Source organism: Xenopus laevis, chromosome 7L (assembly GCF_017654675.1).
Source record: "Xenopus laevis strain J_2021 chromosome 7L, Xenopus_laevis_v10.1, whole genome shotgun sequence".
NCBI classification, from domain to species: Eukaryota; Metazoa; Chordata; class Amphibia; order Anura; family Pipidae; genus Xenopus; species Xenopus laevis.
Window position 1 is genome coordinate 95,994,019 of NC_054383.1, and position 27,414 is coordinate 96,021,432.

Below are 27,414 nucleotides of genomic sequence, written 5' to 3' on the forward strand. Positions count from 1 at the left end.
CCCAACTGAGGGGGTACAAGGGGTTCTGCATTTAGAGTAGGAAGTGTAACTTTAGTAACAAATGTCACATATAGAACAAAAAGTTTGATCCTGTTGTGGCACTTCCACATATTCCTGCACTAGCAGGGAGGATGCTGGTAGTTGTATGCTCCAGTATCTGAAATAACATTTTTTTCTATCAAATTCTTGCATACCAGCTTAGTTATTTCCACATTTGACTTTACATGTCTAGCGGCAGGCTGTGCCCTTACATATGTTGTCAGGGTCGGCTGGGGGTCCGGGGCCCATCGGGATTACTGTCTCAGGACCCTGCCCCCCCCCCCACAGTGTTAGCAGCTGTCAGTGAGCTTTTGAGAGACACATAGTTACAGAGGTTTTTCTGCTCACAGTGAAAGCTGCAGGGGTCTGTCCTGAAGCACTCACTGAAGCAATTACTCTTGTCCAGAGAGAGTCGCCGACTAAAAGTGGCTGTACACTATTAGAGGTCGCCAAACGAGCGGATCTTAACCCGATATGCCCACTAACGGCTGGGCGATATCAGGTTAATCCGAACATTCAGCCCTGGGGCCAAACGATCAGATTACAATGCTGTGAATGGGCGCTGACGGGTCACAGGACCGCATCAACTAGCTGATGCGGTCCTGGATCAAAGAAAAAAACTTGCTTGATCTATATCTGCCTGATTTTTGGCCTGATATTGATTGGGGGGGACCCGTTGGGAGCCCCCACACATGGGCAGATAAGATGCCGAATCGGTCTAAAGGACCCATAGCAGCAGCTTTCATCTGGCCGTGTTTGGCCACCTTAAAGGAGCAGTTCAGTGTGAAAATAAAAACTGGGTAAATAGATAGGCTGTGCAAAATAAAAAATGTTTCTAATATAGTTAGTTAGCCAAAAATGTAATGTATAAAGGCTGGAGTGAACAGATGTCTAATAAAACAGCCAGAATCCAACTTCCTGCTTTTCAGCTCTATAACTCTGAACTAGTCAGCGACTTGAAGGGGGGCCACATGGTACATTTCTGTTCAGTGAGTTTGTAATTGATCCTCAGCATTCAGCTCAGATTCAAAAGCAACAGATATAACCCATGTGCCCCCCCCTCAAGTCTCTGATTGGTTACTGCCTGGTAGCCAGGTTAACCAATCAGTGTAAACCAAGAGAGCTAAAAAGCAGGAAGTAGTGTTCTGACTGACATGTTATACATCAAATCACTCCAGCCTTTATACATTACATTGTTGGCTAACTAACTATATTAGAAACATTTTTTATTTTGCACAGCCTATCTATTTACCCAGTTTTTATTTTTACACTGAACAATTCCTTTAACTCTGAGTTGGAGAGCTGAAAAGCAGGAAGTTGGGTTCTGTTCTATTCTGTTCGACGTCCAATCACTCCAGCCTTTATACATTACATTTTTGGCTAACTATATTGAAAACATTTTTTTATTTTGCACAGTCTATCTATTTACCCAGTGTTTTAATTTTACACTGAACTGTTCCTTTAATATATATGCTCACAATATTACCCCCAAAGCTGTCTGAAGGAAAAGAAACAGACATTTGAACTGCAGATGCTTAAAGAAAAAAAAGCTTAGGTGCTTTAGGTCATCCAGGTGAATCTGGTTCAGCACACAGAGGAAATTCAAGCAGCCGTCACCTTTTCACATTCTGTTATGAAGCACTTTGGAAGTCAGATTGAAGCTCAAGATTTAAAAAGAAAACCAAAGGGGAGACTAAGCCTGACTTATATAGCAGTTTGGGGGGAATTAAGCGTTACACTAACTTGGTGTTACTGGTCCTTTAAAAAGGTTTAGGGGCAATGATCCTCTCCTTAAATAGAAGTCCCTCTCATGACCGTTATCCCATGTTCTATTACTTGACTGGGCGCTCACATTTTCCGTCAGCTTATGAAGCACCGAGGCAACAGTTTCTATACAATTTATTGTTCCCAAGTTGTCCGTTACATTAAGGGAGACTTTCAGTGCATGGCAGAAAAGCAAAGCTGTTTATGGTTAATGAATATAATATTATTATAGCTGTGTCAGTATGTCTTGCCTTTCATGTTTATCTTGCCATTGTTGCACCGTAATTGTGCGAGAGGAATGGTAAAAAAACCCCCCAGCTCCAACGACATCTTGTAGCTGCATTTGGGTGTGTAAATATTGAATATAGTCTAGCTGACATTAATTCACTGTGATCCCCCCTCATTCCACAGAAATTCAGAGGCAGTGATCCCTTCGATCCCTTCAATCCCTACAAACATCCAGCGACACAATGAACTGGCCCAAAACCTGAGGTAGAGGTTACAACCTGTACTAAACCTACAATACAAGTTGGCAACCCTGGGAATTAAGTTGCAGGTCCTGTCAAGAGTCCACAGCCGCCACTAGAACCCATTACCACTTTCCCATGTTTGAATTTGCCGTCACTATTAGGTAAGCCGCAGTGGAGCGGTCACATGGTAGGATCACATGAGCGTGACGTCAGGTCCTTTCCTATGATAGGAACTAGCCGCTACCTAAATGAAATGTCTTTCGTACTTTTCTCTCTGCTAAGCTTTCCATGAGGCCAGTGGTAAATGTTCCCAACGAGGGCAGGGCACTTGACCGACAACTCCTGATAAAAATGTCTACTCATAATAAATATACATTTATTTATTTACTTACATATATAAAGACGTTTCTTTTTTTGGGCCGAGTATATAGTTTAAAGGGCACATAAAGCAATTCTTTCCCCGTCTCTGTAAATAAAGTAAAAACGAAGCCAAACTTCCTGAAAGAATTGCGCAAATCACGAGCGCGTGACGTCAGCGCGTAAGGACACTTTTGCTGACGTTTGTTGTCCGCCCTGTTACTTCCCTGCCTGTCTTCCTCCGGCGCCATTTTAGTTGCTGTGTAGGCAGGGAACAGGCGGAAGAATCGCCATCAGATATCAAAGATCTTCGTCTTCATCCCCTTTTCGGCTTTGGCGTGACTGCCATCACAAGGGGCGTCATAAAAGCCAATAGGATGCCGACTGCTCCGCTTCGGGTGGCTGTTGTGTGTTCCAGCAATCAAAATCGCAGCATGGAAGCACACAATATTCTCAGGTAATGTTCAAAGCGGTGCGGGCCCTAAATTCACCATCTGGCAAAGGCATTATATTTAAAACAACCGGGAATTGGATTCCCTTGGCTCGGGCACGTTAATGATTTGTCTGCAGAGATTTTGTTTTTTTTTAAACATTTAAAATGATGTCAAAAGCAGGGGTGACGTAATGTCTTTTAGTGGCAGCTATACAATCATTTGAGCCAATCCTTTATTAATTCTCTGTGTTCCAGACACATGCTTGAGACGTTTTTATTCTTGTGCGATTTTAATTACTTTATTGTTCAGATCTCCAGTTTACCATTTCAGCAGCTGCCTTGTTGCTAGGGTATAATGTAGCCTAGCAACAAGGCAGTGGGTTTAATTAACAGACTGGTGTATGACAGATGCCCTAAATAGAAAAAATCCTGTTGACAAAGTGGAATATGAACAGGAAAGGGCTTGGATAGAAACATTAGCCGAATAAAGTAACTACGATTGTAGTGTCAGTGTTTCTGGCGGTGATTCCCAACAACCAAGGGAGAGTTTTAAACTGCAAGCTGGTAAGGGACAGAGGAGTATGGAAAATTAGGGATGCACCAAATCCACTATTTGGGATTCAGCCGAATCCCCAAATCCATGGTGAAAGATTTGGCCAAATACCGAACCCGAATCCTAATATGCATATGCAAATTAGGGGCAGGAAAGGAAAAAGTGGAAACATTAATACTTTTGTGACGAAAAGTCACGTGGTTTCCCTACCTCCCCTAATTTATTTATGCAAATTAGGATTTGGATTCAGATTCAGTTTGGCCGAATCCTGCTGAAAAAGGCCAAATCCTGCATTCGGTGCATCCCTAAAAAGAAATACAACATACTAAATTTAATGGTGAACTACCCTTTAAGTGTTGCATTTAGTGCTATTCTGAGACATTAAAAGCGCCTGTTCATGAAATAAAGAGCTGCTATTTCAGTTATGTATCGCGCGTATATGTATGGCGAATTAAGCAAATTTAAACATTGTAACAAACTTTATCAAAAGGCTGATAAGTTGATCATATTGCCAATACAATTGGTAAGATCTGGCTCAGGGGTATCTGTGGCTAGTTCAGCCACAAATACCTTACTTGGCAGCTGATCAGACATTCCACCCCTGGCTGCTATTTGCTGTAATTTAAGTAGATATTAGTTGGCACATTGTAGTGTTCCCTCCAGTGATCAAACAGTACAGTCAAGAACATCCAAATTAGACCAGCGAATCAAAGATTCCCTTTAGGCTGTTTATTCCTGTGCTAGGACATTTGTAAAGGAATTCTGTGCGCTAATTTTACCTTGCTTTATCACTATATCTGTGTGAGGGATGCCCGGAAAGTAAAGATAAAAATGTGGTGCTGGGCCTTTATAAATTCTCTAGTGCGCTGCATTTCTTTTATACCAGCTATGGGAATAACCAGCGCAAGTGAATTAACCGGGGTGTATGGCCACTTTTATGTTTCTCTTCTTCTTGAATGTTTATAACTTCCTTTTTAGCTCTTTAATGGATATTTTCCATAAGGACAGATATTAATCCATCAAGATTGCAGCCTCCCAGCTTGTCGTTTGTTCCCAGGTGGTCACAGTATGGTTCAAATCAGACAAACTGCATCTCCAAATTTGGGCATGTATGGGCAGCTTTAGAACATATCAAAATGAGGTCACCATGTGTGATATCATTGGCTGAATAGATTAATAGTGATGCATGGGTCACCCCCTGCTCCTCCAGCGAGTTGCAGGCAAATTACATGCCTCACTCTTCCCCAGCCCAGCTGCTCAAACCACTTTGCTAACGCCCTATTTTTTATTATATCCTAGTCCTATGCCTGTTCTGCCCCCTCCTATGATCTTATAGGACAGGCTGGATTTGTGTTGGGTGAGTGTGGGTTAGTATTTAAGATATGATAATTCCGTACAACCTAATGTGGCCATACATGGGCAAATCCACTGGTTTGGAGAGGTTGCCATAGAGTGGATATTGCACCAATATGCCCAAATTGAGTAGGCGATATCAGGCTGACCCAATAGTGGGCCTTAGGGCTCAACGATGGGATGAGAAGGCCACGATTGCAGGCTGTGGGATCGAAGGCCACATCAACGAACCAATGTGGTCCTCAATGCGACTGGGATTTTAGGCCTGCCCGATTGACATCTCGCCATTTTTCATCCGGATACACTGGCTGATAAGCTGACAACTTTGTCTGTTGGCAGCTTTTACCAGTCCCTGTGTGGCAACCTTAAGTCTGTATTGAGCCAATTGGCTGCTAGTGGGTGTAGCCAAACTGACTGTCTGTTTGGTTAATTAGGTTAAAAAGGTACATTTGTCTGCATGTCCCATGGTTTACTGTGTACTGGTAGGCTTTGGCTACTGCCACAAAAGTCTGTTTCTCCTCCTGCATATAATTGCAGGCAGAGAAACAGCCATTTTGCTTCTTCCTGTGTGTACACGGACAGGCATGGAGTTGGCCTGTGTGCAGATTCTGGTGCCATAATGTGGGTGTATGCATTTTTTTGCACTGAAATATTCTCCTTGTGTGCAAATATGTTGACACTCTGATTGTCAGCTGTTTTTGTGTGGCAATAGTCTTAATGGTTGGTTTACACAAGCTTTTACCCTTATTGCCAGCCAAGTCATCTGTCTTACTTATCAGATTATCATTTTATCTGTGATAGGGCTGGCCATCTGGAGGACAGATTTAGTTCTCTAATATATTGGAACAAGTTGTATTAAGGAGTTCCAAAATAGTGTGATTTAACGGAATGGGAAATACTCTGAATTCATTATATATATATATATATATATATATATATATATATATATATATATATATATATATATATATATATATATATATATATATATATATATATATATATATAATTTTTTTTTTTCAAAATGCCTATGGAGTTGTGTATGTGGTGTGTAACTTAGTTCTTTTATGTTTAGGTAATTGAGTTAATCAAATACTAATGCAGTTGAAATTCAGGAAACTTTTTTGTTTTTGAAGAGACATTCCTTTCCACATCCCTTGGAACAGATTGTTTCTAACCCTTAAATTTCATTTTATTACTGTTAGATGACCTGTAGCTTGTAAGTACGATGTTTAGGAAAGAGAGTAGCAGCATCCAGCATTTAGTGGCCTGGGAGTTATAGTGCTGTTGACTATGCAGTACTGCAATATTCCTGGGTGCACCTTCCTCGTTGTCCCGGAAGTCCCTGATGGCAGTTGAAAATATAGTCTTGGCCAGCACTTCAATGAGATTAAAAAGACCTTTCTTATAGTTAATGCATATTAATGCTAACTAGAATATTGCCAGAGTAAACACTAGCTCTACAGCTAGGGCCACTCTAGAACTTCCTGAATGTAAATGGGAATGTGGTGATTCTAATGTTACTTGGTATATGAGAGACTGGATTTGAATAAGAACTTCATTATTCATTAGTGGCTGCACTAGTATCAAGTGATATTTTTTCATGTATTGTGTCTGTATCTTTTATGAAGATTTCATTTGATTTACTTACTAAAGGTAATATTTAATATTAATACCCCTGTTTACAGAATCAGAAACACCTTCAAATGCAGCTTATGGTTTAAGCATTAGTCACAACATATTTCGGCTAAAAGGGACATTGGAAGGAGTTTATAGTGCACATCTGCAAACAGCACAGCATTTCTGCCCTGCAACGATTACATTATAAGCAAATAATTGTAATCTCATATACAAAAGCTGCTTGCCCTTTGTACAGTGCTACATATGTTAAGATTCACATACTTTTTTTTTTTTTGGTAGTATGCCAATTTTAATTCTTTGCAGCATTTCTTGTTAATCCGATAACTGCTTATAGGGTTGGGCAGTATGGTTGAAATCAGCTAAACTATTTAACCATTTCTAGAGCCTGTATGGCTGACACTCCTGGAGAAAATATCTGAAGTTAAAAGAAGTTACATATCATTTTTGTTTTTTTGGGTGATGAACACTGAGGCTGCATAGACAATGGTGTGTGGCTCCGTTCTCAAACAATAAAAGAAAAAAGCAAAAAAAAAAGGAAAATTGATAATAGTATAGTTCATATATAGGTCTCTTACCAGGGTGACCCCCAGTCCAAGGGTTCGCCAATCAATTTTACAACATGTAGAGATTTCGAATATGGAGAGAGGCCATCAAAAACTAAAGTAGTAGCCAAAATGTATAAATTGACAAAAGCTTTATTAGGACATACATAGGCCTAATGCGTTTTGTGCCTGAAGTGGGTACTTACTCATAGGCTAAAGGTCTCCCCTTGGTACATTCCTTTTAAAGGGGTTTTGACCAATTAAAAATTGACATATATCGCATCATAATGGTTCTACTAATCAAAAAAAGACCTTGTTACACGGACGTGGACCATTGTGCTACATATACTAAATTATACTGGGTTACATCCAATAGAAACAAAAACGTCTAATGAGACAAACACTCTGATTGGAGAAGAACACGTTCCACAGCAATTCATATACAATCTCAAAAAAATAATGCAAACTTTTATAAATATATCACTCACAGCTATTTTCTGTGCAAGGAATTATGTAAGTGTTCTGCTGTGCAAATAATTAAAAACAAAGTGTATTATGTGAAGAAATTCACCATATGTCATAAAAAGTTTAAGATTTTGACCTGTGTGACTAAAAATGTCAAGTGTATTCATTAAATTTAGACTATATAAAGGTGCTGCATGCATTCTGGGTGAATGACTAAACATTGATTGCTATGAGTTTTCAGTGATTGCTACTTATTTTTAGGACAGAAATAATTAGTTTGAAAATAAGTGTGTAAAGTGAAGCAAGGAAAATTAAACCTGTGAATCGCTTAATTTTTTTGGAAGTGGCCTCACAAGGAAACTTTGGGAGAAACGAAGCAATCACAGTGCCATCCCGCTGGCGACTTACATTTTAGCTGGCGGGAAGTATTTTCCGGGATTAAGTCGCCCGAAGAAGAGGAGATTTGTCGCTGGGCGTCTAATCTCCTGAATAGCCACGTGTGTCACCACCCTTGACGTGCAGCAAAGTAGAATGACCAAGTGGTATATAAAATCAAACACATGGCCGAGGAAAAGGGAAACAGAGTAGAATATACTCAAATACCGTATATACTCGAGTATAAGCCGAGGTACCTCATTTTACCTAGGAAAACTTGGAAACTGTATTGACTCGAGTATAAGCCTATACTATATACTTCCTATTAAGTGAAACAAAGTTATGAAAGATCGATGCGATTGAAAAAGTAAATTGCCGGTACCTAAAACAAAATATAGTGTAGCGTGCTTCTTTCCAGGGGTTAATATAACATCGTAAATTTATTAAACACACATTTATTCAGAAATAAGTATAGGAGTAATATTTTTTTTTTTTTTTTTTTTTTTTAAAAGCTCACATGTACTTCCCCCTTCAAGACAGCTCACCATTTCCAACTGCTTTTAAGTCTTCTGTGTTGTGTCCCAGCATAGCTCTCCACTTTGTCTCATTTCCAGCCCTCTCCTTCTGCAGCATGGGTCAGGTACTTCCACAGCAGAGCTCACTTCTGCCTGCACAGTCACCTTTTTTAGCCCCTCCTTCTCCAGTCTCACTGTGCAGAGATGGCCACTTTTGCCTGAAGGGTCACGTTTTCTTTTCACACAGCACAGCTACCCCCACCCACTTCTCCTTCTAACCGGATCTCAGGACAGGCATGCAGGGAGGATTCTGAAGTTTAAGGAGCCTTAAATCACGGGGGTATGGTAGGGGCAAGCCTTAAAAAAAACAACTGACATGCTGACTCGAGTATAAGCCGAGGTAGAATTTTTCAGCACATTTTGAGTGCTGAAAAAATCGGCTTATACTCGAGTATATACGGTAGATATAGATAAGAGGAGGAACGAAGTGCCCACCACTTATAGAGCCTTCGGCACAGCCGTAGTTTAGCAGATTGGCAACATATGTAACAAACACCACAATGTCATGAAGTTATCCTGGGAACTCAAATATGTGAATAGCCTCCTTAAAATGACCACAAGGACAGAGAGTGAAACTGTACCTGGTGTTGCAAGACAAATAACCACTGCTTGGGGAAAAATGTAATGTGTGTATATTGCAAAGAGGCTCAGGGTTACATTTGCATCGATTGTGCACAAAAGAAAATATAAACACGTGTGTGTGTATTTTCTTTTTCTGCACAATGGATGAAAATGTAACTGAGCCACTTTCAATATAACAAACTATATAACAGACAGTTCCAGGACTGTTAATTATTGTTATTAACATGTATTTTTATAGCGCAGACATTGCGGAGCCCTGTAAAATAAATACGTTTATACAGAGAAATCACATGAAATACATACATAGAACATACAAAGTTGCATAAATAATGACCAGTACCTGTACAAAAGGTGAGGCAGGCCTGTGCAAAAGAGCTTACAATCTAAAGGGGAAGGTAATGAGACACAAGGTGTGTGAGTGGGCAAGATCAGGAATAAGCAGATGAGAGATTTAGCATATGTTATTGCATTTGGTAGCTAAACAGAGTGAGGTTAGGCTTCTCTAAATAAGTGTTTTAATAGATCTTTTGAAAGCAGAAAGGTTGTGAGAAAGTCTGACAGACGTTGGGAGAGAATTTCAGAGGTGTATAGGTGAGTGGTGCAGCCCTTGCAAAGTCTTGGATGCGAGCATGTGAGGAGGTAATGAGAGAAGAGTTGAAGAGCAGGTCAGTAGTAAGGAGCGTAGTAATCGGTGGGGTATCTACAAGATATAAGAGATAAGCTCAGAGATGTAGGGTAGGGCAGAGTTATGAAGTGCTTTGAATGTCAGGGTCATTAGTTTGAATTTTATTCTAAAAGCTAGCAGAAACCAGGGATTGGCAGAGTGGCATGGCAGAGGAAGAGAGGTTGGTGAGGTGTGTAAGCCTGGCAGTAGTGTTCTTTATGGACTTGAGCGATGTCACTCTCTGACGGGGGAAGGCCAATTATTAGAGCGTTAAGGTGGCCATAGACACACAGATCCGATCGTACGAATCGAGGATTCATACGATTTTCGGATCGTGTGTGCCGACATCTTTCGTCCGGCGGAGATCGGTCAGGTTTGATTTTGACCCGACCGATCCCGCTTGAGCCCATGGCACATTGTAATCTGATCGTTCGGCCATACGGCCGAACAATCAGATTACCCCCGATATAGCCATGCCTGTTAATGGCATATCGGGGAAAGATCCGCTCATTTGGCAACATCGCCAAACGAGTGGATCTTTGCATGATATGGCCACCTTTACTATAGTCTAGAGAGTGAATAAGAATTTTCATGCCATTTTGGGTGATCAGAGTAATTTGGATACTTTCCTTAGGTGAAAGTGACATGTTTTAGTTGGGGGAAAGAGAGCCATTTATGTTTTAGAGAAGTTTAATTTAAGGTAGCGTAGTGACATCCAAGTAGAGATAGTAGACATGCAGGGTGAGACCCAACTTAAATAGGCTATGCAAAATAAAAATGGTTCTGATATAGTTAGTTGGCCAAACTAACTATAATGTATAAAGTCTGACGTGACGGTATGTCTAACATAATAGCCAGAACCCAACTTCCTGCTTTTCAGCTCTCAAGTCAGCGACTTGAAGGGGGGCTACATGGGACATAACTGTTCATTGAGTTTGCAATTCATCCTAAGCATGCAGCTCAGATTCAAAAGCAACAGTTATGACCGATGTGGCCCGCCCTCAAGTCAATGATTGGTTACTGCATAGTAACCAATCAGTGGAAAGCAAGAGAGCTGCAAAGCAGGAAGTAGTGTTCTGGCTATTATGTCAGGCATGCAGTCACTCCAGCCTTTATACGTTACATTTTTTGCTAACTATGCTATAAATTTTTTTTCATTTTGCACAGCCTTTTCTATTTACCTAGTTTTTTAGTTTTATACTGAACAATTTAAAGGGATACTGTCATGTGAAAACTTTTTTTTTTTTTTTTTAAAGCATCAGTTAATAGTGCTGCTCCAGCAGATTTCTGCACTGAAATCCTTTTTTCAAAAGAGCAACTGATTTTTTAATATTTAAATTTGAAATCGGACATGGGGCTAGACATATTGTCACTTTCCCAGGTGCCCCCAGTCCATGCGACTTGTGTTCTGATAAACTTCAGTCAGTCTTTACTATTGCATTGCAAGTTGGAGTGATATCACCCCCTCCCTTCCCCAGCAGCCCCATCAGCAGAACAAAGGGAAGGTAATCAGATAACGGCTTCCTTGTATAATTAAGAACAGCACTCAATTGTAAACCTCGGTGTCTCACTGTGATTCCTTCAGTTATATTGAGTAGGGAGAAGCAATAGACTGTCAGAAAGCAGTTCTATAGTGCAGCACTGACAGTTTCTGAAAGCACATGACCAGGCGAAGTGACCTGAGATGGCTGCCTACATACACACCAATACAACTAAAAAAAAAGGACACTTGTTGGATTAGAAATACAATTTTATATGACTGGTACACTGAACTATTTGCAGTGTAAACTGTAATTTAGAAATAAAAACTACACCATAAAAATCATGACAGAATCCCTTTAAGAGCTCGGGAATGAGATCAGAAGAGAAGAGCTAAGTATCATCAGCATAGAGGTGATATTGATCAGTTGTATTCACTATATTGTTTCAGTAGTCGGAACAGTAGAGGATGTAAACCTCTTGTTAGGTGGATTTCCCATTCAGGTTATTAGCCGTCATGAGATTAAAGTGATTCTGTCATGGTTTTTATGGTGTAGTTTTTATTTTAAAATTTCACTTACATTACTAATTCACTCTACCATATAAAATTGTATTCCCGAATCAAGAAGTGAATTTTTTTAGCTGTAATATTGCTGCGTAGGCAGCCATGTCTGGTCATTGTGCCTATCCATGTGCTTTCAGAAAGCCAGCACTTCAAACAGAACTGCATTCAGATAAGCTTTTGTTTCTCCTACTCAATGTAACTGGATGAGTCGCAGTGGCACTTGGATTTTTACTATTGTTTGCTATTCTCATTCCTACCATGGAGCTGCTCTCTTGTGTCAGGGAGCTATTTGATTACCTTCCCATTGTTCTGATGCTGAGTGTGGCGTGGGGGAGGTGGTTATACCACTCCAACTTGCAGTGCAGCAGTAAAGAGTGACTGAAGTTTATCGGAGCAGAAGTCACATGATCGAGGAAACTTACGTGTGCAGCCCCATGTCAGATTTCTAAATTAAATATAAATATCTGTTTGCTCTTTTGAAAAACTGATTTCACTGCAGAGTTCTGCTGGAGTGCAAATATTAACTGATACTTTTTGGAAAAAAACATGTTTTCCCATGACCCAATCCCTTTAAGAGGCTTTGATTTCCATGATTGCCATACTGACTCATTTATTACACCCCTTGGTATCTAAACATTTTATGAGAAGCGTACCCGGGGGTCTAGCAGGGGTGCAACGGGGGTGCCCGCCGTGTCCTCTTCCTTGCACCTCCGGCAGCGAATGACTCTCTTCCAGGTTTGATGGGAGCGCCATGTCTGACGTCAATGTGCTTGGTGCAAATTGAAAAATTTAAGGGCGCCATGTACCTTTTTGCATTGCCCAACCTAAAGGTCTTATTCTTAGTTCTTGGCTGATATTCTAGCTGTCTTGCCTGTTGCTGATCTTGCCTGTCTTGAAAAAATCTTATGTGACTTCTTTCTCACATCCTCGACTACTCTTGCTCATCATCTGATTTTGTACAGCATTCCACCAACCACAACCGACCTGGCCTGGCCATTGACTACACTACTACACGTTCGGTTCCCCAGCCTGCTCAGAATTCTCTCCTTTGTTCTTTCAAACTAAAGTTGGCCATAGACGCAAAAATTTGATCAAACGAATCTCCGTTTCATACGAATTTCGGGCTGTGTGTATGGAGTTTCCTGACATTTTTCATGAGATGTCGATCCACCGAGAGGTTTAAAAAATCAGCTACCGATAATCTCCGCATGTATTGCCCATCTGACGATGTCAGTGGGAGATTGTCACCAGCAATTGTCGGACATAACTTTCTCATGATTGCTGTCAGGGGCAGAAGAACATAAGATGATCTGTTCTTTTGCTACTTTATTTGATCTGAATAGTTAGTGGCAGGCCGTGAGATTGCACAGCACGATCGTTAATCCATTATCGAAGGTATATCTGCTCGTCTGGCCGGCTTAAAGGAGAAGGAAACCCCCAGGGCGCTAAACCCCTCCCCCCCCTCCCCTGTGCTGCCCCCCCTCCCTCCTCCCCCCTGGCCTACCTGTCCCCCTGGGCAAATGCCCCTAACTTTTTACTCACCCCTCTGCGCAGGTCCTGTCCACGGAGTACGCAGTCGCCATCTTCTCCCACGCGCGTCTTCTTCCTGCTCTGATCGGCGTTTTCTGGCGCATGCGCAGTAGGAACAGGTACCGGTACGGCTCTACTGCGCATGCGCCGAATGTCACGAAGTTTTCCGATTTCACTTCGTGACATTCGGCGCATGCGCAGTAGAGCCGTACCGGTACCTGTTCCTACTGCGCATGCGCCAGAAAACGCCGATCAGAGCAGGAAGAAGACGCGCGTGGGAGAAGATGGCGACTGCGTACTCCGTGGACAGGACCTGCGCAGAGGGGTGAGTAAAAAGTTAGGGGCATTTGCCCAGGGGGACAGGTAGGCCAGGGGGGAGGAGGGAGGGGGGGCAGCACAGGGGAGGGGGGGGAGGGGTTTAGCGCCCTGGGGGTTTCCTTCTCCTTTAAGTCCTGGCGGTAACGGAGGGCTCCTCCCGAAGCCAAAGGCTGCTGCTAAAGGCAGAAGAGTGAGCCGAGACCAGGGTCCTTGGAGTTAGGGTAGGACTATACGGACGTTTTCGGCACGATCAGACGCGCTGCGTCAGAGTGCCAGTGACAAGTTGCATGCGACAGAAGTAAGGTAAGAGATAGAAATGTCAGATGAATTCACATTGTTGATCCGACGCGACTGTCTGATGCAGACACATACTCCGTGTAGTCCTACCCTTAGTTCTGAGTTTTGGATTCTATACGTTACACATTTTTTTGGCTCATATATAATAAAAGACACAATGCCTACATGCACAAAAGACACAATGCCTAGGTGCAGTTACTCATAGCAACCAATAATGTTTGCTTTTAAACCTGCTGATTTGTTGCACCTGCACCTTTTTACATAAGCTGTCACTATATAAGAAATCCACTAAACACCTCCTCAAATAAAATAAGGCTAAAACAAAGGAAAATTTAAAAAAAAATTAAAAATGTATTTATTGTGACAAAATGTAGAGGGTTGAAAGTTATTCATAAACTTATTTGTGTCTGAGAGTATAGTTGTTGCTTAATATTTTCTGCACTCTTTTTTGACTACTGGAACATTGTAGCAGAAGCCAATTGATTAACAGACTCGTGAAATAAAATGCAAAGTATTAAAAAATAGACATGGCTGAAGGAGGGACAATTTATTCTACATAATTTCATAATCACGAATGCAGAGAGGAACATTATGCAAATTAAGTTGGATCCGCATAGCTGTAATGCTAAGTCAGATAAAGTTGGCCAGTGCATCTACAGCCAACATTCATGGGCCTATTTAAAACTAAATTTGCCAAAAAAACGATGTAAAAACAAGGAATTTATTAAGGTGTGTTTCATTTTACTCCATGCGATCGGCAAATTTGCCGCCGTTATTTTACACCGCTTCAGACCTTTGTAAGTAAGTTACGGTGGAAGAAAAAGTACGTAAAAAATTGCACCATTTCTGCTGTTTTATACACCACATAAAAAATCTGCCCCTCTGTGTATTTCAATGAGAAAAATGTTGGACCAGACACCATCAGACTTTCTCATCGGGCGAAGACTAATCATGCTGAGTTCCCTTCTGACATCGGTGTCACGTCGAATGCCAAACCTTCCATGTACAAGTATGGGATCCATTATCCAGAATGCTTCGAATAATGGAAAGCCTGAGAGAGCTGTGTCAGTTAAATATAGAAGGCACTCAGAAATTTAAAGGGGATTGCTACAAAAACATAACTTAAGCTTTTTGAAAAGTAAACATAATTTCAAGCAACTTTGCAATATACATCAGTATAATATGCAGACTTTTCATGATTTTTAATGGTTTCTGACCGTTCCCTAAGCCCAGCCCCCCGCTCTCCTGCTGAGCTGAGCTTGCTATCAACAGCCAGCTGTCCTCGGCCTACATCCTCCAAACCCCACAATTCCCTGCACATGTGATTTCAATAAGGAAAGGAATATCACAGTCCATTGTGGGTAGTTTAGTTCCTACATGCTGTCTGTAAACTGTGGAGAAGTTGTAACATCAGTGTTTAGTCCCTCCTTCCCTGCCATGATTTCAAATGATGCAGAAAGAGAAGAACTGTTAAACAGCTGGATTTCAGAATAGAAAATGGCATTTATTCATACTTTTTGAAGAAACCGGTAACTGTGATAGGTATATTAGGGGGTTCTGTGTTACTTGGGCCTCTTTATCAAAGTTTGGTTTGGAAGATGGAGTTACCCTTTAACATTATAATAAGTAAGGATACACATCAAAATTGGGCACTGAGCATGGAACTGGATAAAGAGCTCCCCACAATTATCCTGTGGCCTGGGTGCACTTAGCCCCGGACCCGTACTTCTTCAAACCACCCTTCCCAGGACTTTACAATCAAATATATAAGTATCCAAGTTTGCTTACATGCTCATTACTCTGACCTGGGTGCAGCTGCCCCAAATCTGTAACTAAAGGGGGGTGGACACAGTCCGCAATCATCCAATTTCGGCAGCGAACACCGGTGACTGTCACTGAGTAAGTGTGTCTGCATGAAACGCATCTGACGCTTTTTATGAATAAAGATTTTAAACTGTTAAATGGGTTGTTCAGCTTTCAATTAAATTTCAATACAATAGAGATCGTGATATTCTGAGACAATTTACATTTGGTTTTTATTTGTTTTTGAGTCATTTAGCTTTTTTATTCAGCATCTCTCTACTTTGCAATTTCAGCTATTTGTTTGCCTCAACATCCAGCTTTTTTTTTTTTAATAATGTGGGCCCATCAAAGTAAATAAAATAGTTTAGCACAAACCTAGCCAGTCAAATAAATACACTAGCTAGGAAAGTCCCGCATTAGTTTTGCTGTGCTGACAGATCCTAAGAATTGTTTTTATGATGTCTCCAGGCGCAAGTGCAAGCTGCCTCAGTTTATCTGCACTAGTGTCCCATGACTATAAGTGTTAAATCTTTGTGTTATTTGGCCACAAGGGAATTTCAAAGCAGAAAGATTTTAAAAAAAAAATCGGTGAAAAACTGGTAAAATATCGGAAATTTAAGCACTGAATATTTTTCAAAAAACCTAATCTAAAAATGAAGAACTACATTCATGGCCAGTGTAGTATTTGTCATGGCTACAAAACACCAGAAAATACCCTGCGATAGACTATACTGAGAATTGTTTTTGCTAAAACACTCCAATCGCTGAATAGCTTAAAAGGCATTCTCAGTATTGTTTATGGCAGGGTATTTTCTGGAATTTGTAGCTGTGACAAAACATGGGCAACAAATTGCACCGTGTGCCATTGTCTTAAAGGTCAATTGGGGGTCTTTGAAAAAAGATCCCCACTTTTTACGAATACAAATTCTGAAGCTAGCTGTTAAAAGGAACAGTAACACTAAAAACTAAAAATAATGACAATATAATGTAGTGTTGCTTTGCACTGTTAAAACTGGTATTTGCTGCATTTGTTTCAGAAACTATACAATAGTTTATATAACCAAGCTGCTGGTTATCCATGGGGGCAGCCATTTAACAACTCTGTATTATATTGTCATTCTTTTTAAATACTTTCATCTTTTTGTATTACTGTTCCTTTAAGCAGCTCGCAGCTGTGGCCGTCCTTGTCCTAATGGTGGACTTAAAAGAGAAGGAAAGCTACGAAGGCATTTCATTGAGAATATATTGGCTGCAATAGTGCAAGCTAGAATGCTATATTTATTCTGTAGAATGTTTTACCATACCTGATTAAAAAGCTCTAGAAGCTCTGTATGTTTAGAATAGCAGCTGCCATATTAGCTTGGTGTGACACCACTTCCTGGCTGAGACTCTCCCTGCTCACTCATAGCTTTGGGCTCAGATTACAGCAGAGAAGGGGGGCGGGGAGAGGAACAAACTGAGCATGCTCAAGCCCTAGCCCTGGAGGTTTAAGATAAAAACAGGAAGTCTGATACAGAAGCCCATGTGTACACAATAGAAGGAAAGAAATGTGGTGTTTCTTTTGACAGAGGACTCAGAGCAGCACTACTTTGAGGGTTTACTGGTATATGTAATTTACTTTCGGCCAGATCAGGATGGGGGAAGCCCTTTGGCGGGGCCCCATACACCAATAAAAAAAATTCAGCAACGTTTCAGACTGCCATGAGTCTTATCCAACGGATCCATGGATAAAAAAAACTCATGGCAGTCTGAAACGTTGCTGAATTTTCGGGTTAGAGCCCATGTCCTAATAAAGGCGTTTTGACCAGCACTTATACATGAAGGGTAATAGGGAGACGTTTCTCATGGCACAGCCTGACACCCATACAGAAGGATGATACATAAAGTTGTTCTACAAGCTGATGAATCATGGGGTTTACATAGTAACCTCAAGTACGGACGGGGGTGTACCCGAATTTTGACGTCTGATAAAATTGACAACAGTTTATATGCTAAGAACTTTAGACTTTAAACACAATTGGGGCATAATTTCTGTTAAGGGCTGCAGAATATATGTGCTATAAATAAAGGATCAGATTATTTTGTAATGTTTTTATTCTATACTTTTATATGTGTTGCATATTTTACGGTGAAAAATGCAGATCATTTTGAAGCACCTGTCTCAATGCATAAAATAAAACTTTTTGGTTTTATGTTGGTTAGTGTAAAATGTTTTTTTGGATTGGCTTTTCTTTAAATTGACAGGTTTTTTTCCCCCCTCTTGTTTTTCAGTAAACGGTCATTCAATGTTCGATCATTTGGAACAGGAACTCATGTGAAACTTCCAGGACCAGCTCCGGACAAGCCAAATGTTTATGATTTCAAAACCACATATGAACAGATGTACAGTGATCTACTTAAGAAAGACAAAGAACTGTATCCCAGTGGAATGCATTTTATTAAAATCAAAAAGGTTTCAACTTTAAAAGGTGTAACATTCTAGTTTGCATTTGCAGCTCAAATGGTAACACTTATCTTTTTGGCAGTGTTGACTCCTTTTGTGGGCGGTGTTCTGTGACCAGTTGAATCATTCATTTGCAAAAGGCGGAGCTGCATTATGCAAACAAGATTTTTAAAATGTTTATTTTTATCTTAAAATATTTTGAGCAATTTTTTATAATGCTTTTATATTCTCTAGAGCTACATTTTTCACTGTGCAACTTACACATATAAGCAAGTGTCTGGCCAGTTTAAATTAGGTCTAAATTTCGGGCCCCAATGCTGAAAGGTATTAAGGAACAACCCAAAAGGGTTGACACAAGCCCTGATTTTCTTTTTTTTACATTTAATTTATTTTTAGGTAAAGCTCACTTGGCATTCCTTCATTTTTACAGTTAGTATAGTCAATCACTATGTATTTATTTTATTTGTGCTTAATAACAGCATCCAGGTCTCTAAGGGATTATTTTTTTTAACACTGATTACATTTTTTTTTAATATATACAGCCCTGCTAGGGACAACAGTAGTAGTAGAACATCTGTCATTTGTGGGGGAGGTTATTTTCTTTTTTATTAATAAGGGTAAGTATCTATTTAGTACTTAACCTAAACTTGTATTCTGGTTCTCCATGACAGTTTTTGTTGTGTAACAACTATATTATGTTGTACATTTTGTATGACTGTTGTATTAGCTCTATAATACTTCTGTTCTCTTGGTGGGCAGTATCTGGAAAAGACTTGGTTAATGGGGAAAAATACCCTCTTTTGTGACATCTGCTCGTTCAGCTGGCCTTTTGTTAAAAGAAAAGTGTAAACTATCTATAATGCAAAAAAATAAATATATTTTTTTACTCAGGCATATATTATTCCTCATATTGCGAGGAAACCATAATAGTTTGCCTCTAAAGGCAGCTATACATGGACTGATCAGGTATACTCTTCCACCAATCATCCGACAAGCTAAATGGGAGGAGAGAGTACAATGGGCCCAACATGGTAAAGGTATATGAACAAGCTGTGGTTCCTCTTCAGCTTCTCTTTTGCCGATGCACGTGCTGACAACATGCATAGCAAGATGACATCTTCAAACCTGCCCAAACCAACTGATATCCATAGTACATGGATATCAGCAGGCCACCATGCACATATGTTACAGATGTCTGTCTCACAGAATAAAATGAGTACATGTATGGCTAGCTTTAGTCGCAGGGGCCATTGCCCTATCCCTATCTTAGGCTGGTAGAGACATTGAGCCCTGTTTTTGTCTGGCACCTACCAAATTACTTCTCCAACATGTGCTTGCATATTCAGTAAATAAAATATTTTTAAAGGAGAAGAAAAGGCTAAAGTTAAAGGAATTGTTCAGTATAAAAATAAAAACTGTGTAAATAGGCTTGCAAAATAAAAAATGTTTCTAATATAGTTAGCCAAAAATGTAATGTATAAAGGCTGGAGTGATTTGATGTCGAACATATCAGTCCGAACTCTACTTCCTGCTTTTCAGCTCTCTTGGTTTACACTGACTGGTTACCCTGGTTCACAATGTATAGAAAAATGGATCAGTGCCTCTGGCATCGGAGACAAACAAACATCAGAAAAAAGAGAAAAACAGAAAATATATAGTGTAGTAATTTTTGTAATTAGACACCACGTGTTATTATGGGAAAATGGTAATGTGCTGTGTTTCTTCCCTTTTAACTCAGGATTTTCACGTGTTCATGCACCGTGCTTAATACCCCTCTCAGGTGCCCTTTAACTCCTCTCAGCATGCATGCAAATCCTTCCACCGATAACTGGCTGCAATGCCTACTTACAAGGCCCTAGTCTTTAGTTTGCCAGTAATGATATCCACGCTTCTTCTCTCCTCCGTCACTCCTTGTCCTCTCACATATAAAACAGAGAATTTTCGTTATTCTTTGTACATGTTTTCATAAAAAGGCTATTTTGCGCAGGTTGCCCAGTTGTATCCGTTATAGGCGTAGAAGAGCCGGCTTTCCCTTCTCCCTCGTGGCTGCTCAGAAGATAAGGAAGTGAACAGCTTCTTCCCCTGACATCACATCCCTGTCTTCTACCGTGGTTACCAGGCAGTAACCAATAAGAAACTTGAGGGGGGGGCCCACATGGGTCATATCTGTTGCTTTTGAATCTGAGCTGAATGCGGAGGATCAATTGCAAACTCACTGAACAGAAATGTACCATGTGGCCCCCCTTCAAGTCGCTGACTAGCTCAGTTATAGAGCTGAAAAGCAGGAAGTTGGATTTTGGCTGTTTTATTAGACGTCTGTTCACTCCACCCTTTATACATTACATTTTTGGCTAACTAACTATATTAGAAACGTTTTTTATTTTGCACAGACTATCTATTTACACAGTTTTTATTTTCACACTGAACTGTTCCTTTAAGTAAGCTTTATCAGAAAAGTCTATATGAATACAGTAGTAAACCCTCACAGTAATGCTTCTCTGAGCCCTCTGTCAAAAGAAAAAACGCATTTCTTTCCTTCTATTATTTATACACTCGTCTGAAAAAGTTTGGGAACCTCTTACTTCTTTTTTTTAGTTTTGTTTATCATTGTCTTTCAAATTAGCAACTTCCTTTAAATATATAACATGCCTTATGGAAACAGTAGTGTTTCAGCAGTGACATAAAGTTTATTGGATTAACAGAAAATATGCGTCATAACAAAATTAGGCAGGTGCATTAATTTAGGCACCCCAACAGAAAGGTTGAGCCTCCCTTTGCAAATCTAACAGCCTCTAGATGCCTCCTATAGCCTTTGATGAGTGTCTGGATGGTGGTATTTTTGACCATCGTCCATACGAAATCAGAGTTCAGTTGATTTGATGGCTGCTGAGCATGGACAGCCTGCTTCAAATCATCCCACAGATTTTTGATGATATTCAAGTTGTAGGACTGTCATGGCCATTCCAGAATATTGTACTTCTCCCTCTGCATAAATGTCTTTGTAGATTTCGAAGTGTGTTTAGAGTCCTTGGGGCAAATTCACTAAGGCGCGAAGCGCCGAACGCTAGCGTTTGGCATTTTCGCTACTGCGCAAATTCACTAACGAATGCTGGCGTAGTTTCGCTAGTGTTACTTCGCAACCTTACGCCAGGCGAATCTTCGCTAGCGACGAAACTACGCAAATTCACTAACTTGCGCAGTGTACTGAACGCTACCTTTTACGCTAGACTTCCTTTGCCACCTCAGACCTGGCGAAGCGCAATAGAGTAGATAGGGATTGTTTAAAAAAAAAGTCAAAATTTTTTCTAAGTCCCAAAAAACGCTGGCTTGTTTTCTACATGATGGCTGATAGGCTGAAAAAGATCGAACATTTTTTGGGGCTCCCCTTCCTCCCCCCTACATTTCCTGACTTATGGCAACTTAGCTAGACAGTGGGCACATGTGTAGGGCAAAATAAAATTTTTATTTGCAGATTTGAAGGTTTTCTAGGCATTTGTAGTGCAGATACGTGTTCCTCCATTGAAATTTGAATTTTGCGCCGTATGCAAATTAGCCTTCGCTAGTGCAACTTCGATTTATATAGCGAAACAACGCTAGCGCAACTCCGCAACCTTACGCTACCCCTGTGCGCAACTTCGGATTTTAGTGAATTTGCGAAGCGCTGGCGAAACTACGTCTGGCGAAGTTGCGCCTGGCGCAACTTCGCATCTTAGTGAATTTGCCCCATTATCTTGTTGGAATATCCAATCCCTGCATAACTTCAACTTTGACTGATGCTTGAACATTATCCTGAAGAATTTGTTGATATTGGGTTGAATTCATCTGACCCTTGACTTTAACAAGGATCCCAGTCCCTGAACTAGCCCCACAGCATGATGGTACCTACACCAAATGTGACAGTAGGTAGCAGGAGTTTTTCTTGTAATGCAGTGTTCTTTCGCCATGCAAAGCGCTTTTTGATGATGATCAAAAAACTAAATTCTTGTCCCATCAGTCCAAAGCACTTTGTTCCAAAATGACTATGGCTTGTCTAAATGAGCTTTTGCATACAACAAGCGACTGTATGTAGCGTGAGTGCAGAAAGGGCTTCTTTCTCATCACCCTGCCATACAGATGTTCTTTGTGCAAATTGCACTGAATTGTAGAACAATGTACAGGTACACCATCTGCAGCAAGATGTTCTTGCAGGTCTTTGGGTTGTCTGTAACCATTATTACAATCTTCTGCATATGCCGCTCCTGTATTTTTCTTGACCTGCCAGACCTGGGTTTTACAGCAACTGTGCCTGTGGCCTTCCATTTCTTGATTACGTTCCTTACAGTTGAAACTGACAGTTTAAACCTCTTATATAGCTTTTTTGTAGCCTTCCCCTAAACCATGATACTGAACAATCTTTGTTTTCAGGTCTTTTGAGTTGCTTTGAGGATCCCATGCTGTCACTTTTGAGAGGAGAGTCAAACAGAAGCCAAAATTCCAATTGGCCACCTTAAATACCTTTTCTCATGATTGGACACACCAGCCTATGAAGTTCAAGGATTAACAAACTAATCCCACCAATTTGGTGTTGCCAGTAATCAGTATTGAGCTGTTACATGCATTCAATTTTGCACAGCTAGTTTTTCACATTTGATTAAATTTCATACAAATACTGCTTCGCTAAAAATCTTTGTTCAGAAAACACCCCAGTTCTCAGATGTTCCCAGGAAATGAAAGACATACCACTGTTCACTTTTTGTGGAGTAAATTATTTTTCAGGCTGAGGGGTTCCCAAACTTTCTCATATGACTGTATATGGGTTTCTGTATCAGACTTCCTGTTTTCAGCAACTTTCAGGGATAGCGCTTGAGAATGCTCAGTTTGCTCCTCTCTCCCCCTCCCTGCTGTAATCTGAGCCCAGAGCTATAAGTGAGCAGGGAGAGACTCAGGCAGGGAGTGATGTCACAATAAACTAATATGGCAGCTGCAATCCTAAACAAACAGCTACTAAAGCTGTTTACTCCGGTATGGTAAAACATTCTGCAGGATAAATATAGTGTTATAGTTTGTCTTATTGGGGCTAACCTATTGGCAGTAAACTACTTCAGTAGCATTCCTTCTCCTTTAAGGGAAAACATTACCTTTAAATATACTTGTTTGCAGAGTGATCAGCCTATAAAAGAGCATTGCTGTGGCATAGAGTAAATAAAGGAGCATTATGCTTTAATCGCTCTTCTGCTCATTGCTGCCTCTCACGTCTCGACAACACATGCTTGTTGTAATAATGGATGGCAGTATGTGTATACTGTGCCTATTTGCTGCAGCACTCCACTGATGGCAGAATGTGATGACCACAGAAATCAGAACAAGTACAGTATTGTGTGGATCCACAGTGGCAACTGTGACGTGTAAACAAAGAACTAAAGATCCTTGTAATAACATAAAGAATGCAAACATATAAAAACAAAAAACTAGTGTTTTACTGTAATAAAAAATCTGTGTTTTGCCCTACACTGGTAAAACTGAACTGTTTCCTTCAGAAACACTACTGTAGTTTATATTAACAAGCTGCTTTGTAGCAATTGAAGCAACTGAAATAGGTTAAATGGCACAGGTTAAATAGCGATAAGAAATTAACTCTATAGGACACCGTTATTTTCAGAGGTTATCTGCTATGTAACCTGAGATTTTCCTTTGGCTGAAAAGCAGCTTATTTATATATAGACTATAGTAGTGTTTCTGAAGCAAATACACGTTTAGGGCAACCGCACACTATATTTAAGTTAATTTAGAACACATTTTTAGATGTTCCTGTTCCCTATAAACAGAACCCATAGACACTCCTCTTCCTAAATAATTGTGCCACACTCCATTTTTGAGTATTAATTGCTGCAAAAGTATAAGTTCTTTCAAAAATACTTCCTGGTTCTTGCCAAAAAACTCATATAGTATAAATATAGGCAGGGGAAAAGAATTCTTTCCACTGAACCGGAAGTGGGAGGGCGGTGGAAATACTGGACATTTATTGAAATTGCAGTTGAGCATTAGTATTTCCAAAGGATGCAAATAGCGTATTCCTTGTAAAACCTAATATAGAAGCAAATAGAGTGATCAGTCATTTGGCAGCTGTTATTGCCACCTAAAGCATCATCTACATTGAATGACCCTCCATACCCATTTTCTTGTAGAAGTGATATCTGTTGCTGGAGCTGTTCCTGTTGGGAATCTTGTTTTGATAGTATTACTCTGGTTGTACTATGATTGTTTGCCGTTTTTTATGGCTCTGTTCGGGTGTATTTTGGCTTTTTTTTTTTTCTTGATACTTGCTCATTTATTGCATCAATTATAGTGGGCAACATTTTTATAGTACAAATCTTTATAAGGCACTTGGGATTTGGTTCTTCCACTGCATTCAGATTAGTTTCTATTCATCTTGTATTACAATACTTTGATTTGTTTTTGGTTGTTATTTAAATATCTTAATCCAACTTTAATTACACTTGCATCTTGCCAAAGAAATAGTTTAACCTTATATTATTTCTTTTTTGGAGCATTGACATCATCCACCGAACTTTCTCTCATCTTAATCTTTTTGCCTCTTCTTCAGGAATGTTTTAAAAGTTTTGGTGTTGCACAGTAGCTATGCTAACCTTCCTCTATACCACTATAATGCCCTTTGAGGCCAGTTTTTCTTAAGTGCAGTGGCCCCTAAACTGTTTTGCAACACAAGCAAAGACAATTTTTACAAGTACCAGGGGGAATGTAGATCTGTGGGTGCATTTCAGGCTTACCAAAATAAAAAATTCGAAATTCATATTTTGGTCCTTAGCATCAGTAGAAAGCTTCCTGGGCTTCGCACAGCAGTTGTCATGGCAATGGTGAGTCAGGGAGCTAGGATCACAGGTAATTAGGGCATTTTTCGTTGTTTTTGCAGCTATTAGACTGCATCTTGCACCAGAGGCAGCCCAGTTCGGCGCGGCCCAGTGGTTGGGGACCCCTGCTATAGTGGATATTTTGCAAACCTAACTTTTTTAACAGATATCTCAACAAGAGTTATTGAAATTTCTGAGCCCCTTGTTTTAGCATTTTTGAAAGCTTTGAGTAGATGCTTGCTATGTTTTGGTGCTAATTTCCTCACATGTGCTTGGAGTTTCACATTATGACCAGAAATTTAAAGATAGAAATACAGATAGAAATTGACATTATGGAGATTGCAAATGTAGGTGAGTCCCTCAGACTCCTGCTATTTGAGTGGGGTTGCTAAAGTCCCTGGCTTCTCTGCTTTTCAAGCATTCAACTTTCCTAACCACTGTGGTATTTTTTTTATACTGCCACACTTGTCAAATTATAATCCAAAACAATACAAAGTGCAAACTGGTTAGTATGATGACAAGTGACTGATAATGGTAATTAGCAGAGTAAAACTACATCTGGTCGGGGTTTTTGAAAAAAAAGCTGTGACCTGGAGTAGGAAGTAAGCAACTAGAATCACTAGGGCAGGGGTGTCCAAACTTTTGGCAACGAGGGCCAGATTTTGTGAGGTGAAAATGTGTGAGGGCCAACCATTCAGCCTGACATTCTTTGAACTATTAACATCATTTAACTTGTATAAACAAGGAATCACGTAGCTGTAGCCGTAATATTTGGTCATATTAGTGAAATGATCTGCTACTTGGTCTATACTGCTGCCTGTGTGCAATAGACTGGAACGTAGTGACGCACCGCTCTCACATACTTCTTTAGTTTACAGTACTGGCGCGTCAGTATGTCTATTGCACCTTCAGCCCTAAAGAAGTATGTAAGAGAGGAACGTCACTCCATGCCAGTAGGTGTCTATTGCTAACACCTTCAGCACACAGGCAGCAGTATAGACCAAGTGGCAGATCATTTTGGTGACGTTCTGGGGTCTTAACATTACTTCAGCTTGTTACCAGTTTTCGGAATATGTAAACTATATCTTATGATTAGTCTCCATCTATTTGTAGCTGCAGTTTTTCTTTTAATTCCTCATAGTTAGCTGTAACCCCACTTCTAATTGGTCTTTTTATTTTCTCTATTTCTCACTATACTGCATGTTATGGCCACTCTACTATTCCTCTACAAAACACCTTGCTTGTATTATAATAGTTTTTTTTGTTTATACTTTGTTGATATAAATTATATAGTAACTGTAGGTATCAATGGAAATACAGGTGCACTTTACAACCAAAAGTATCTGGACACTGCAAAATAGCATCCTTTGTTGGAATTCTCACTGCTTTTTTCCAAACTGGCTCTGGAAGCAATGTGACCACGAGAATTTTTAGTGATTAGAACCAAGACTAAAATTAATTTAATGTCAAGTGTAGGTCGCCCTTATTCTTGCTAATTTTACTTACTTTTTGGCTTTGGGAGAGCAGTTTCCTGTTTCAGTACAATAGAGCTGAATGGGGCATATCCTACCAATACTGTAAAGAAAATCTAGTGGAATGCTATTGCAGAATAGGAGCGGCCAATTTCATATTAATACCCTTTGGGAACTGTCGGGCATGTACATTAATATTTGTACTTTGTGATTTTTTTTGGGGGGGGAGACCTGCTGATGTGGGAAGTTCATATTATAAGGGCGGTACATGTAGCCTCTTGACTTAGGTGCTTATCTGCACTCTACTTTCTAATATCTAGTTGGCTGTGAGAACAGTTGTTCAAAACTATTTTAGCAGAGCAGTGGGAGAGCCATTGCATGTACTGCATTGCGTGTAGACACAGCTTCGAGCAGAGGTTTTTGACCCATTTGTACTTAAGTTCCCCCTTGATGCTTAAAATACAGGCAAGCCCTCGTAGTGGTTAAAGTAACTTAAAAAGGTGGCATGAAAGGATTTTAAGTCATATCCACTTGCAAGACCAAACACAAAATTCATAACTATTCAATAATGTGCAGCATTTCTTGATGCTGGCTCTAGCGATGTATGTCAAAGACAATATATGGCATTGTGTAAATTATAGAATTTTCTGTGCTTACCTTCATGGACTTTTTGAGGCTTCCTGTCTATACGAGTTGCTGCAAACTACTGTATTACCCATGACCATGCAGGACACAATTACTCGCCTCTGCAATCCGTAGTCACAACATTTCACTTTTCATGTAGTGGCGTGGCCATTACACTGAATGCCTAAAACTGCTTTTAAGCAGTCTATGAAGTATCAGCGT

At 40.1% G+C, this 27,414-nt stretch overlaps 1 protein-coding gene and 1 long non-coding RNA gene across 3 annotated transcripts in view; one reads left to right on the forward strand and one right to left on the reverse strand.

Annotated features, from left to right (window-relative positions):
• Positions 1–2,783, reverse strand: part of LOC108696553 — a 48,607-nt gene extending 45,824 nt beyond the window's left edge. For both annotated transcript variants that reach the window (XR_005962556.1, XR_001932289.2), the window contains exon 1: positions 2,666–2,783. This is a non-coding gene — a long non-coding RNA (uncharacterized LOC108696553). The remainder of the gene's footprint in view (positions 1–2,665) is intronic.
• A 118-nt stretch (positions 2,784–2,901) lies between these two features.
• ssu72.L (SSU72 homolog, RNA polymerase II CTD phosphatase L homeolog) overlaps positions 2,902–27,414 on the forward strand; it is a 47,001-nt gene continuing 22,488 nt past the window's right edge. The window contains 2 exon segments of the mRNA NM_001091395.1: positions 2,902–3,087; positions 18,077–18,220. Of these exon segments, the coding sequence (NP_001084864.1) occupies positions 3,008–3,087; positions 18,077–18,220 (224 nt within the window). The 5' untranslated portion in view covers positions 2,902–3,007.